General features: G+C 47.2%; 1 protein-coding gene across 1 annotated transcript in view; it reads left to right on the forward strand.

Moving 5' to 3' along the window:
• The first annotated feature begins 2,069 nt into the window (after window positions 1-2,069).
• Limch1 (LIM and calponin homology domains 1) overlaps window positions 2,070-14,109 on the forward strand; it is a 326,098-nt gene continuing 314,058 nt past the window's right edge. The window contains exon 1 of the mRNA XM_051165075.1: window positions 2,070-2,165. Within this exon, the coding sequence (XP_051021032.1) occupies window positions 2,070-2,165 (96 nt within the window). The remainder of the gene's footprint in view (window positions 2,166-14,109) is intronic.

Genomic DNA, 14,109 nt, shown 5'->3' on the forward strand with positions numbered 1-14,109 from the left:
CACCCATATTCCTGTAAGTTGCCCCAATGAAACTCACTGTTCACCAAGTTGGACCTGGGTTGTATCCCGTCTGTCATGGGGTCTGTACCTGGGGTAAGTAGCCGTCTGGATTGAGTCTTCCCAGGAGCAGTCTTGTCACACAACACGCTGAGCTTGCTGAGGCAGAGTTGAAGTGCCTGAGTAAAACTAAGAGTTGGTTAGAAGGAATTGGGCAAGGGTGGGAAGCCAGAGAATACCACGGGGATTTACCACTCTAGGGCCTGTAAGGAGGGGTGGGACCGGAGGAGACAGGACCCACAAAGGGGAGACATAGGTTGCTTCAGAGTAGTGCTGCCAATCCCCATGGCTTCAGAGAGACACCAGTATAAACTCCACATTTCTTTTTTTATTTTATTAATTTATTCAGATTACAACTCAATTGTTATCCCATCACTTATATCCTGTTCCTCCCTCCCTCCTGATTTCACCCTATTCCCCTCCCCTAGGTCTAAGACTGAGGGGGCCCTCCTCCCCCACTATATGGTCATAGGCTGTCAAGCCTCATCTTGGTAGCCTGCTTATTCTTTCTTTGAGTGCCACCAGGCCTCCCCACTAAGGGGAGGTGATCAAATGTGGGGAAACTTCCCATTTCTTTGTCCACCGCTCTCTCCTCTAGGCCTCTACCAAGCATGCGTGCTTTCCACTCGCAGCACCAGGTCACCGGGGCACCCACAGGCTATTAAAGATGAGCAGGCACTTCCCTCAACACCGGCCATCTCCTCTTACCTGTGCTGATAGCACATTCTATGGACATCTTCTGATTCCCATGTTTATTGTCCGACGCCCCTCCCCATTGTGAATATCTATATTGTGAATATGTAGTGTAAAAATTTATAGAGAGGGGTGTCTCACATAGCCCGGACTGGTTTCAAGCTGCTGTGTGTAAAAGGGATCACAGGTCTATATTTCATGACGTGGTGCTACGGATGGGAGCCAGGGTCTCCTGCATGCTTGGTCAGCACTCTACCAACTGAGCTATATCCCTGCTAGGATGAGACACCATGACAAAAACAAGTTGGGGAGCAAAGGATTTATTCTGTTTACACTTTCAGATCACAGTTCATCACTAGGGGAAGCCAGGACAGGAACAGGCAACGCAGGAACCTGGAGGCAGGAGCTGATGCAGAGGCCGTGGAGGGGTGCTGCTTACTGGCTTGTTCTTCATGGCTTGCTGGGCCTGCATTCTTGTAGAACGCAGGACCAGCAGCCCAGGCCAAGGTACTACCCATAATGAGCTAGGCCCTCTCATCAACCACTAAGAAAATGCCTTACAGCTGGATCTTATGGAGGCCTTTTCTCAACTGAGGGTCCCTCATCTCAGAATTCAATAATTCTAACGTGGTTAGTAGTAGCCAGCACAAAATTTAAGAGTTTTGTTTTGTTTTTATTGGCCTCCTCTCCCTGCCAATCTGTCAGTCTCTGGTGGGTGTCTAGCTTGGTGGCTGGCAAATAAGTGGAGCTGAATAAATCCTTTGGATGAGTCAACAGACCAGGGTCCAGATAGCCTGCCAGGAGTCACCTCCCCTCTTAACAGAAAAAATCGGGTGGCTGCCTTCTGAATACTTAAGGGTGCCAGGTCAGGGACTGCAGCTCTTGTCCTCAGGTCTGTGGCTGAAAAGGACAGCAGGTGCCAAAGAGTCCCTATGGCCTTGCTGCAGTAGTGCTGTTTCCCCGCCCAGGTTCACCCAGGTGCAGCCCGACTTGCTAACGCTAGGCAGCCGGGCCTGTGGCGGGACCTGCGGGGTGGCCGGCAGAGTCCCTCCCACGGTCCTTGCGTGAGCCGGGAGCTCCTAGCAGGTTATTTTTAGCTAGGGGAGAGGACGGAGCGACAGGCCCGGGCGACACTGGTTGAGGTGGCCCCGGCGTCCTCCGGCTGTGCGCGCCTCTGTCCTCCGGGACCGGCGCGCGGTGGGGGCGGGGAAGGCGGCGGGAGAGCGCGGCGGGCGGGAAGGGGCGGAGAGCGCACTCCTGCGGAGGCGGCTGTGCTCATCCCGGCGACCAAGCGCTCCAGTGTTCGCCGGGCTTCGCAGATGGCTTGCCCCGCTCTCGGTCTGGAAGCCCTTCAGCCCCTGCAGCCCGAACCACCTCCGGAGCCTGCCTTCGCCGAGGCACAGAAGTGGATCGAGGTAGGTGCTGCGGCCGGCGGGCGGCCTTGCAGGGACTCCCGGAGCTGCTGCTGCCCCGAGCTTAGCGGCCGCCGGTCCAGCCTTCCCCCCTCTTTCGTGGCCAGCTTCCCTAGGTCACCCTCTGTGGCTTCCGGCGGACTGCGATCCCCTGGTGTTGGAGCCCTGGGATGGTGGGCGTGAACGAGGGGGACACTGCGGTCTAGCTGTGCGCCCAGGGCAGGAGGCGGTCCCCTGTGCCTTCATCCCTGCTGCCTGCCAGAGCTCGCAATCTCGGCTCGGTTTGCAAGCGCAGCCATGGAAAGCGCAGTGCGAGCCGAGGCGCTGCAAAGGCGCCGGGGGCTCGAGCCTCCAGAGCCTTTGCGGGAGTCGCATTTCGGGGTGTCCCGCTCTCTGCTCCACATTTCATCTCTTGGCCTCCTTCCTAGCCCTTCCGGAGCGGACTTGGCAGTGTCACTACAGAGGCTCCTACCCACCGGAGCCTCTTGGCTGTGTTTTGGCAGTGGTTCAGGCGCGAGGCTGGCGCAGAGCACAGCGTGGGGGAACCTGCAAGACCCACTTGCGAGTGCAGTATCCGCAGACACGCTGCCTAGCCATTGGTTGCCCCAGAGACCGCAGGGTGGGCTCCAGTAGGCCTTGCACCCAGCCAGGTTGGCACATTTCACTCTTTTAATGGCTCTGGGGAAGGCCAAGGAAATCACTGGAGCTCTCGACTCAGTCCAGGAAGCGCTCGCAGGGTATCCTGATTCATGATGTGTATCTGCAGGTGCAGCTTACTAGCCCTGCTATTCTGAAACGACCGGTCTTTGGGGCTCAGGACGCGTGGAGGGCGAGAGTGGGGGAGGTGATCACTTGGGATCCACTCGTGGAATCCCTATTTTTCAACGGGCCACCTTTCTTATGCGTTGTACAAGGTGAATTTAGCCAAATGGCGCGCAGCCTCCTTGGCCTGATAGTTCAAAGGAGGATGTGTGTAGCTAAGTCATGACCAAGCAAGAATAAGCTTCAGTTAGCGACCCATGCCCACTCTCCGGACAGCCCAGGTCTCCATTGTTGTTAGAACTACGGGGCTGAAGATTTAAACCTGCTGGTTTGCCTGCAGGGGCCGATGCTGGAAGGCTCCAAGCTTCCAGGCCGCCACCTTTCAGGGTCAGCCTGCTTCAGGGGTGCAAAAGCGCCTCAGAGTCTGGGACCATCTATTTAAAAACAGAGTTAAGGAACCGTAGTATACCAGACACTATTACTAAAAGCTGAGGATGGCGTGTCTCTAGTAACTCACCACCAGATGAGAAAAAAGCATTGGCGTCTTAATTTTGATGCGTGGCTGGAAGGCTTGGAGCTTGACAGGTGTTCCCTCTGGCTTCGGGCTCACAGGCTCTGCAGGAGCCATTCGTAGACACTGGCAGGGGCGACAGTTGAGTGGCTGTATCTTTCAAGTTCTTGAACATTCTTTGGGGGAAATGTTGATTGTGTTTTGGAGGTAAAGGAACGCACAGGAAGGAAGAATAGCCTCCCTGTTCTCGTAGGCAAGTGATTTACTCCCAGGTTCTTTAGTTGACAGTCAGTTGATAGTTAACACGCTTTTAAAAGCGTATTGTGGTATAAATTCCATACAGGATAGCATGCACATCTGAATCGCGTATCTCCGCGAATTTTGGAGTATGTACCCATATTATTACATGCCCCCTGTAGATCCAGATACATAAAGCTGTTAATTATTTTTACTGGTGGCATTTCAGGCTAAATATTACACAGCGTGGAGCATCAGTTTTCATTATCAGCTTGAGGAAAGAAGAGACAGTTTAAGAAAGCAGAGCCAGGTTAAGCCCTAAACACAGTTAGGATGATCCTTGATACTTTAAACCAGTCAAAGAAAGTGAAAAGCCTAAAGAGGGGTGTGTGTGTGTGTGTGTGTGTGTGTGTGTGTGTGTGTGTGTGTGTGTGTGTGTGTGTGTCTCGTTAGGACCAGGCTGCCAGACACGCTGTGTGTGCATAATTGAAGTGGCCTATCTCCTTTCTACAGTGGAGTTGGATTTCATTGAAAGGGGAGTTTCCCAAGACCAGACCCTGTAATACACACAGGTGTGAGTGTGTGTTACTCAGTGCCACACCCCCCCCATTTCCCCTCATATTCTCCTTGAAATGTAAATGCCATGTTTGCAAACTGGGAGCCAGGGACCGTTACAGATAGTTTTGCACACAGTTGCCCAGTGAACAAAGATTCCTGGGCTAATACAGCAATAATGTGTTTCTTAGTGTGAGCTACATACCCTGGGGATTCTTATCTGGAGACTCGCATCTCCCGTTAGGGGCCCGTTGTCTCTGGCAACATCCTTATTGGGAGGGCTTTGTTTTTCGGTTTTGTTCCATTGATGATTAAATTTCCCACAGGCTTTTTTTTTTTTTTTTTTTACTTTTCATTTTTCTTTTTGAGCAGTCAGGAGTTTGAACTTTTCAGAAAAAACAAAACACCCGTTTCCCTTGGGTGCAGCAAGTTAATAAACAAATTTTGCCACTGCTCGGCTTCCTTAGTTCTGGGCTTCCTTGAGTTTGGCTATCTAGAGAATTTACATTCTTAATAAGGCTCAGGCAGGAAGCTCAGGGACACAGGTTCTTAAGCAAGGAATTTCTGGGCCTGCAGCCTTGGCTATTTGAAGACTGTGTTACTGGGCAGGAAATACGGCTCAGCAGCCAGGCTCCTACCTGCCCCCAGCCCAGCTTCTGCCTTCGCTGCTAAGAGTGAACTGGATACCAAAGCTGGACTTGATCATGGACAGGGCAGGGACAGCTGGGTCCCATTTCCAGTGATTTTTTTTTTTTTTCATAGCTGTGGGAGCAGGCTGAGTGCCTTACTGTAGGTTCGGGGAGGGTCCTAAGGGGAAGCAGTGATGCAGGCAGAGGCAAGGCTGACTTCCGTCCCTTCATAATTGCCTTTCTAGCTTCTTTTCCTGGGGCAGTAGAGCTGTACAGTGGGCCAAGAGGCCCGACTTCCTAGCTGGAAGTCCTTGGGTGGAGTCCCAGGTCTGTCACATGTAGCTGAGTGACCTTGGGCAAACCGCTTTTCCTGTCCTTCTGTTTTCAGATATTTTCTTTGAAAGACACCTCGAGTTAACAACACCAAAACAAAGGGGGGTATTGTTGAAACATCTGTAGAGCAGGACGTTAAACCACATTCTCAGTTGGTAGGGTTGCTGGAGGGTTTAATAAGTGAATACATTTTAAAGTGCTCAGAGTAGGTGCAGGGGTTGAAGGCATTTGCCAGGCGAGAATGGAATTTGGATCTGTAGAGTCCACTGAAACCCACCGTAGTTCTACCACTGGCACCCCCTTGCAAGTTGGCCTGCTAGACCAGCCCATAGCAGCGAGCTCTGGGGTTCAGCTTCAAGACACTGCCTCAAAGAATAAGATGGGGAGTGATCCAGGAAGACTCCTGATGTCAATGTTGGTGCTCCATGTACACAGACACATACACACACTAGTACCTTCACACATACGTTGTACCTTGTACACATACAAACAACAAACACACACACACACACACTCCACATGTGCATGGTTTTTTCCTTGTGTACACATTGGTTTTATTGTAACAAAGCAACTTGTACACTTCAACATTTAAAATGAGCATTTTTTTCCTTCCAGTGAAAACCAAAAAATTAAAATTTAAAAATTCAAAATAAATGGGAGGATAGAAGGGATGGGATAACAATTGAGATGTAATGTGAATAAATCAATAAAATATATTAAAAAAACAAAAAATCAAAATAAAGTTACAACAGAGAATGTCAACTCCAAAAAAAAAAAAAAAAAAAAAAAAAAAACCAAAACCCTACAGGTTCTGCTGATTCTCCCATTGAGTGGCAGGGCTCAAGTCATCGTTAGGACAGAATTTTATTTAAAAATGTCACCTTAAACTGCAAGGATGTCTGTTCAACATCACAATTAAACATGCCAAAGGAGAAGCCGTGTTGTCAAATGCCCCCCAGATACCTCAAACCCACCCTTTGCTGACCTTCTATACCCCCCCTTTTTTTCCCTCTTTATTAAATAGGAGACAGTAGACAGATATGTGTTGGTAGTTGCTAGGTGTCTGTATTCACATAGAGACACAGTGCAATCTGTGAGCCCAGTACATAGAGAAAGGAAAAAAAGCTAGAACTCTATTCACTGCTACACAGGGGCCACATGTGCATGCTAAGAAAGCACTTAGAATAGCACCTGGCACTGCGTGAGTGACGCTGTCATGATTGCTGTCTGTATCACCATTGCTGCTGTTCTTACTGCTATCATCCTTGCTACCCCTCGCTGTTGCTAATAGCAACTGAATTTGATTTTGTTTGCTCTTTTACCTTATTTTATTTACTATTTTTTTTTATGTTTCAGTACCAGGAATTGGGCAAGTGCTCTCTCGATGACCTAACATCCCTACTCTTATAATGATTTTTCTGAGACTGAGGCTTACTAAGTAGTCCAGGCTGACCTTGAACTCTGGGCCTTCCTGGGACTATAGGCATGAACTATAAATGCCTGGCACTAAGCCTTAGTTTGAAAGAAGTTCTTCAGAACCATACATTTCTAGTATACACAATATAATCCCGTTATCTACTGATTTCACTTCATTATCTCACTATATTTTAATTTACTTAATTATGCTGGGGGGTCAAATTCAAATCTAGGCGGGTGTTGACACTATCACAATCTAATAATTCTGGATACTTGGGCTAGAGATTAAGTCGATGCTGCGCGCTACTCTTGTTTGATTTTAGAGTCAGAGAGGAGGAGCCTGTGATCGCTTACTCATGAGATGACCTCACAGTCCATCAGGGCTTAGAGAATTACCCCCTTGCTACTAGGTTGAACCTCAAACTTTAACATGTAGTTTTGTTCCTAAACTTTTAAGACGGATGTCCGGTGACTGTCCCCTTACAGACAGTCCCAGTACATTAAACTGGAGACCAGTGCAGCAGTGTCTTATTTTGATCCCCCATCCCCGTTTCTCTTGTGCTGGTATTGATGCTTGTTTTCAAGTAGATGATTCCAATGTGCCTGGCTCTCCACTCTCATTTTTCTCTCTACCCATACCAGTATTCATCTGTTCTGATCTTTGTTTTTCTCTTAAGTGCCAGACGCTTTCTGGAGGGCCAGATGTCCCTTCAGATGGGGCTCCTCTTGATTTGCTTTGGGAATAGGTTGCCAAACCTTTAAAAGGGAGGGGCTGAAGAATTAAGCTCAACTCCGTCATCTCAATTTGAGAAGTTTCTGGATCCCTTCAGCTTGAGTCATAGCACACCCGTGGGTTTTGGTGATAAGTGCAATCTTTGTAACCTAAGTCATGTTTCATGTGAGGAGGGACTTTGCTTCTCTATGTCCACAAGGAGTTGCTTTTTTATTCCCCGTTTATTCAGATATGATTCTGAAGATTAAGTGCGCTGAGGGCATCTTAGCACGCTGATACTGGAAGGTGGCTTGGCAGTAGGGGAAATTTATGAGTAGCTTTTGGGTTAATTGAGCAGTTGGTTGGCTAGTAACTATGACATTGGTGATGCCATGCTGTAAGTTGTGTAGTCACTCAAGCTCTCTGGTTCTGTAAGGACTCTTAAATCTTACTTTTCTTTTCTTTCTTTCTTTTTTTTTTTTGTGCTTAAATTGTAGTGAAGATTAGGTTTGCAAGCGTTTCCCCAGATTTGCTTGTGAGAGATAAAGAAGAGGGAAAGAGTCCTGCTTGGCTGATGGAGCAGGTAGATAGGCCAGAGCAAGCAGTGTCTTTCTCACAAGGCCATTTAAATAGTCTGTCTTGTTTGTAGACAAAGGCTGCTATGACACAGTGCTACCACGTGGTAGGAGAACAGTGAAGTCCCAGAGATTTGGGGAAAGGGGAAGTGGAATAGGAGGGGAGCTGACTCTTCCTGCTTCAGCGTCTCCCTGGAAACTGGTTGTATCAAACAAACTCTAGATGGGCAGACAGAGCTTTGGGCACCGAGAAGAGGGGGGAGGGGTGGACATTTGCTCCCAGCAACTTGAGCTCTGAGCACCCCGCTCTCCACTGGCAGATGACAAAGGACCTGTGATTCCGCATCTGGCTTTGACTTCATGGGTGGCAGTCAGTGCTAGGTGGGACAAGGCAGCTCTTGACATCCTGGAAATTTTGAGGTTCTTTTTCCCACTCCCCTTTTGTTCATTAGATGGCCCCTTGACAGGACACAACATTCCAAGGATGCTAAGTTCTTCTCAGAATGAGACATTTTAGTTATGGAATATTTACTATGTATTGGCATTGGGTAAATTTTTTTAAGACAGAGTCTTTCTATGCAGCCTCTGGCTGGCCTGGACCTTGCTATGTAGTCTAGGCTGGTCTCGAGCTCACAGAACTCCGCCTGCTTTTTGCTTCCCAGGTCCTGGGTTTAAAGGTGTGCACCACCACACCCAGCAGAGGGCAGGGTCTGTGTTTACATGGTAAGTACAGTTGTTATCCCCACTTACAGAGGAGGGATTGAGGCTCTGACAGAGGAAGGGTGCTGTCCAAGAAGGAAATGGTAAATTCCAGAGGTGGGTCAGTAAGGTATAGGAGCCTTTTTTAGATTTCACAAATACATTTATGTATGCACTATATGTTAGTATATTTATGCATATGTGTTAAGTATTAATATGTGCTATAATATGTATAATGTAACATATATAACATTAGCATGTGTTATAGGTAAGGATATGTAATATATATAAAACATGTGTTACGTATACATGCATATATGTTACAAACGTATTTCCAGTTATCTAAAATTTATAGATGAGGAGACTGGGCTTCTAGAGATTTGGAAAAGGTCTCCTAATTAGCTTAATTCCACATCCCTTGCCATCTGATTCCTTGTATTTCCCTCACTTAGGCCCCTGCGTCTTTTGTAAGGACCGTGCAGAGGTTCACCCTCTGTGTGGGGACAGCATGTGGAGTCAGGAGCTGCAGCTACCCAGTCCAGCCTAGTCCCTGTAGCTCATGGTTTTCTTCTTCAGGACTCAGAGTTGGTCTCACACGCGGACAGGCCACCTCACTGTTCCCTAGTGGCGGTGCGACTGAGGCAGACAGGCTAGAGGCGTCTGGCTGCTCCCCTGGCTTGCTTGTCTTCAGACCTAACTTGTCAAGGTTATGAAGATGGATTCGGAAGTGTTTTGTGTCTCCTAATAGAGGTCACGACTCTCCTAACTCCTGGGTCCTCAGTGCTGCTCTGTCGCGGCCACGGATGAGTGCACAGTGTGCGAGCACATGTAGCGTTTGTGAAGGGAGGGCTGCACTCACATTCCCTAGGTATTCAACTGGAAAAACAATACCTGTGTGCAGTCTATGGTTGGTTCTTCAAATGGGATGGTATGGGATGTTGGGAGGAGGGATGCATCCTTTGTGATGACTGGCACATTCCAGCACTGGTGACACACCGAGTCTTTGCCACACTTCCCACATCTCCGTCTGAGAGTTTTCTCATCTGGGCTGGACTTAATCTTCAAATAGTGTAAGTGTTGAATTCAACCAAGATGGAAGCCTCTCTGGCGGCCTTTGGCATCTCACCAGAAGCAGCCGAGGAACCTGGGTAGATGGCTCTGGAGCCTTTGCGGGGAGGCTTCTGTGGTCGGTATTCCTGTAACTTACACTTCGGTGTGGCCTCGACACTATATTGTGGTCTTGATCTTAGTGAATATTTGTTGTTCTTGTTCTTTATTTTCTTGTTTGTGCATTTTATTTTTAGGTATGTAGCCTAAGCTGGTTTTGAACTCAGGTCCTCGGGTCTCAGCCTCTGGAGTGCTGGCTAGGATTATAGGCATGCACCTTCCTGCCCAGATGATTTTTTTTGACAAAGTTTTTCTCATTGGAACTGTTTGTTCTTTTTACACATAGATGGCTGCTTTGAGGGTTAAAAAAAAAAAAAAAAAAGCAATGCAATTTTGTAATGTAGTTCCTCCCATGTTCCTAAGGATATGTGTGCTTACATTACAAGCAAAGGAAGATGTCTGATGTGCACTTCATGCAGGGAAGCATAGGGTGGCATCAGGGATGACTTCAGCTTAACTCAATGACAGGCAACTAGAACTTTACTATTAAGTGACTGATAATTATAATGGTAGCTGAAGTAGAAGAGCTATCAGATAGTATAGAGGAAATAAAAGTCTTTTAAAAGAAGAATGACATAATGTTGGCAAGGCTTCTGCCAGGACACGAGATGTTATGTCTGTTTCTCCGTGCATGGTAGAATGACGTAATGGAATTTAGGTCTCCTGTGGAAAAACTCCCGTTTGCAGAATTAGAACAACACGCCCAAAGAGATGTTCTAGTGCACTGGACCCTGACAGGCTACCTGGAGGATCCCAAGGAATTGTCTTTGACAATAGGGAAAAGGCAAGGTGACTTGGTCTTATGCCCGTACACCTACGCGGTCACTTGGCAGATACTTTTCCCATTATACTTACATTGCCAGAAAAAGGCTATGGTTTTTTTTTTTTTAAATCTACACTGAGCTGTAAAGAATGAACTAGTAAGCCAGCAGGGAAGGCTAGCCAACCTGTGCCCTACTGTCTGCTCAGTAATTACTGTGGTAAGCTATTATGAGATGTGGGTCATCCTTCTGGTCAACCTGACATGCGAGGGACAGACCCCACCATTACCTAACTACCTTAGTACAGCTACATTATAGGAGACCAACTTAGAACCCACCCAAACTTGCTTTTTGAGTAAAGATGCAGGGTTAGAAGAGTTGTGGCTTTTTCATTGTATGATTCAACACTTTAGGAAAAACAAAAACAAAAACAAAACAAAACAACATCCTCAGTCTCATCTGTGATCACGTGAGTTTGCACCAAGTGAGGAACTGAAGTTATTTTTATTTCAGTAAGTACATTGCTTTTTTTCCCCTTACTTGTAAAACATTTCTAGCAAATGATACTCAGTTATTTTATTTTAGTTGAATATTTTATCCTAATCAAACCAGCAAATGCTCAAATGGTTTAAAATATGAAATTAATTAGTCAGGATGCCTGGTCAGTATTCATGTGTAAGTATTCTTTATTATAACTATAGTAAAAAAAAACAGCATCAACATGTGAAGGTGTGATTTAAAAATTCATTTCCTGAGAGAGATTTCCTGGGTTCCAGTGGTGCCCAGTGGCAGGACCCAGAGTTACATGATGCAAAATGCACATAGTTCCTTCCCTCAGAAAAAGTCATACTGAGAGAAATTAGAATAAGGCTAATTACAAGTTAGGTTATATATTCTAAAGATGAAGAGTAGATTAGGCATGGTGGTGCATTCCTGTAGTCCTATAATGCTAGCATTTCGGAGACTGAGGCAGGAGGATTGGAAGTTTGGAACCAGGGTGAGTTATATGGTTAAGACTGTCTTTCTTTCTTTCTTTCTTCCTTCCTTTCTTTCTTTCTTTCTTTCTTTCTTTCTTTCTTTCTTTCTTTCTTTCTTAAGACTGCATTTCTAGCTGGGCGTGGTGGCGCACGCCTTTAATCCCAGCGCTCGGGAGGCAGAGGCAGGTGGATTGCTGTGAGTTCGAGGCCAGCCTGGTCTACAAAGCGAGTCAGGGACAGCCAAGGCTACACAGAGAGACCCTGTCTCGAAAACCCAAAAACCAAAAACCAAAACAACAACAACAAAAAAGACTGCATTTCAAAATGAATGGATGAATGAATAAACAAACAAATAAATATATAAATAAATGCTGTTGGGATGTCTAAGGTGTAAGAATTATTTCTATAGATGAGAGTTTTTAATGAGGGCAGGTTTAACGTCCAACACACACACACACACACACACACACACACACACACACACACACACACAGTAGGATAGAACACTCTTAAAGTTCTACACATAGGGTGATTGTCTGTGTATGGAGAAGGACAGGGAGTAAGGAGTTCTTAAATATGCTTATATGTGTTGCCTCCTCTCTTCCTTTTGGCTGAGTGCTGAACACCAGAAGGGTTCTGCCACCGAGCTGTAACCCTGGCCTCCATGAATATACTTGTGGGCTCCTCGGAGAGTCAGAGCATGGTCAACCAGACCCTTCCATCCAAGTCATAGAGGAAGCAAGAACTCCTTTTCCAGGAGAATTATCAGGGAGGGCCTTGAGATGTGCATTTCGGGATTTAGAGATTAAGACTCTGGCAAAACGGAGCTTATAGCACCTGCCCTGTACTCAGAAGTGAGAGGGGACTGGAAGAAATCTGCCTGCTTTTCCGAGTGCAAGCAGCATGATTTTGTACAAGCTGTTACATGGCAACTCACAGCCTCTGATTTGGGGTGCTCTCTGGGAGCCTCCCCAATTGTCAACTCTCTTCATGGCCCAGTACGGATGCCAGACTTAACCACCGCGTCACCTTTCCAGGAAGTGGAATGGAAGAATGGGAACTGGAAAAGGTGCTTTCTAGAAAACTCTTTCTGACACGACTGCTTCATTGGTATTACTCAGAAGTTAAGTACCACAGCTGCCACTGGAGAAGGGACTCCCCCGCCCTTCCACCCCAGCATCGTTAGTCGTATACAAAAGAATCTATATCCTGGTCCTCAGGAGAAAGGAGAGGACGGTCCCTGGGGCTGTCCCTTCCTCAGGTCCGCAGTCCTTCAGGACCTTCAACATGACTGTGTGGGCGACATTCTCTCCAGCTGGCTAAGCCGACAAATCCCTTCCTCCCCAGGGCACATTATATCAGAGCATCTATCTCTCAGAAAAATTGTCCTGGGTCACCACACTGAATGTCTGTGTATGGGCTCTGCCTCATTTGATAAGCCCCAGAGCTCCCACAGCCAACAATGAGTTCTTCATCGCCGTCCTAGCTCCTCATTTATTTAGCCAGGCAGGTTAGCCACAGCGCCCACAGCACGGAGAGTCTGTGCCCAGACAGCAAGAGTCGCTTGATTGGCACTTGGACTCTGCTGAGATGGAGAAAATAGAACTATTGCTGCTCTAACAGGAAGCAAAGTGGTTTATTTTCATTTTTTAAAAAGAATTATTAAAAAAAAACACCAAATAGTTCACCTATTTGTGACCTGGAGATACCATGATTGGATACTTGGAATGTGACTTCACCTCGGGCCCTTTGTTGGAGGAGTCATTTAAAGAGTAGCCTTCCCTGGAGGTTGGCCTTGGGAAGCACTCACAGAGCCGATTTCTTGGCCAGCGCTGATGACAGGCAGGCATGGTTCCAGGATGTCCCTCCTTCACTTCCCTCCCCTCCAGGCAGTGCTCAGTGCCCTTCCCTCACCTGTGCCACATGTCTAGCTGCCAGCTGCTTCTTTCTTCTTGTTCATTTTTTTTTTCCCAAAGACAGAGTTTCTCTGTGTAGCCTTGGCTGTCCTGGACTTGCTTTGTAGACCAGGCTGACCTCGAACTCACTAAGATCCACCTTCCTCTGTCTCCTGAATGCTGGCATTACAGGCGTGTGCCACCACACTCGGCATTAGTTCTTACTTCCTAATAATTGGAGTGTTCCTGACTGCAAGCTATTCAGCGTGAAAAAGCACGGAAGGGTAATTTATGAGAAATGGTGTGTGTGTGTGTGTGTGTGTGTGTGTGTGTGTGTAATTACAAGGTAGGTATTGTCACAGGGACAATACCATCATAAAATCAACTGGTAAACCACCATGGCTGTGACCACTGCAAAACCTAGTGTGACCTCAGAGAAGCAGCCTCAGCCCCTCTCTCCTCCCCCTCTTCTCTCTCTCTCTCTCTCTCCCTCTCCCTCCATCTCTCTCTCTCTCTCTCTCTCTCTCTCTCTCTCTCACCCACCCTCTCTCGCCTTTCCTATGGGAAGTGGAAAAACAAACAGCTTTGGAGCTGAAGTCGTCATTGGCAGACAGATGTGGTTATCGCCTGCTCCCTAAGGGACCGGTTGTAAGTTGTCATAACTGGGAGGGGTCGGTGACAAGTGAAAGCCTCACTCATCCTGCTGCAAGAATTGATG

The sequence above is a fragment of the Acomys russatus genome, chromosome 22 (assembly GCF_903995435.1).
Source record: "Acomys russatus chromosome 22, mAcoRus1.1, whole genome shotgun sequence".
NCBI lineage: Eukaryota > Metazoa > Chordata > Mammalia > Rodentia > Muridae > Acomys > Acomys russatus.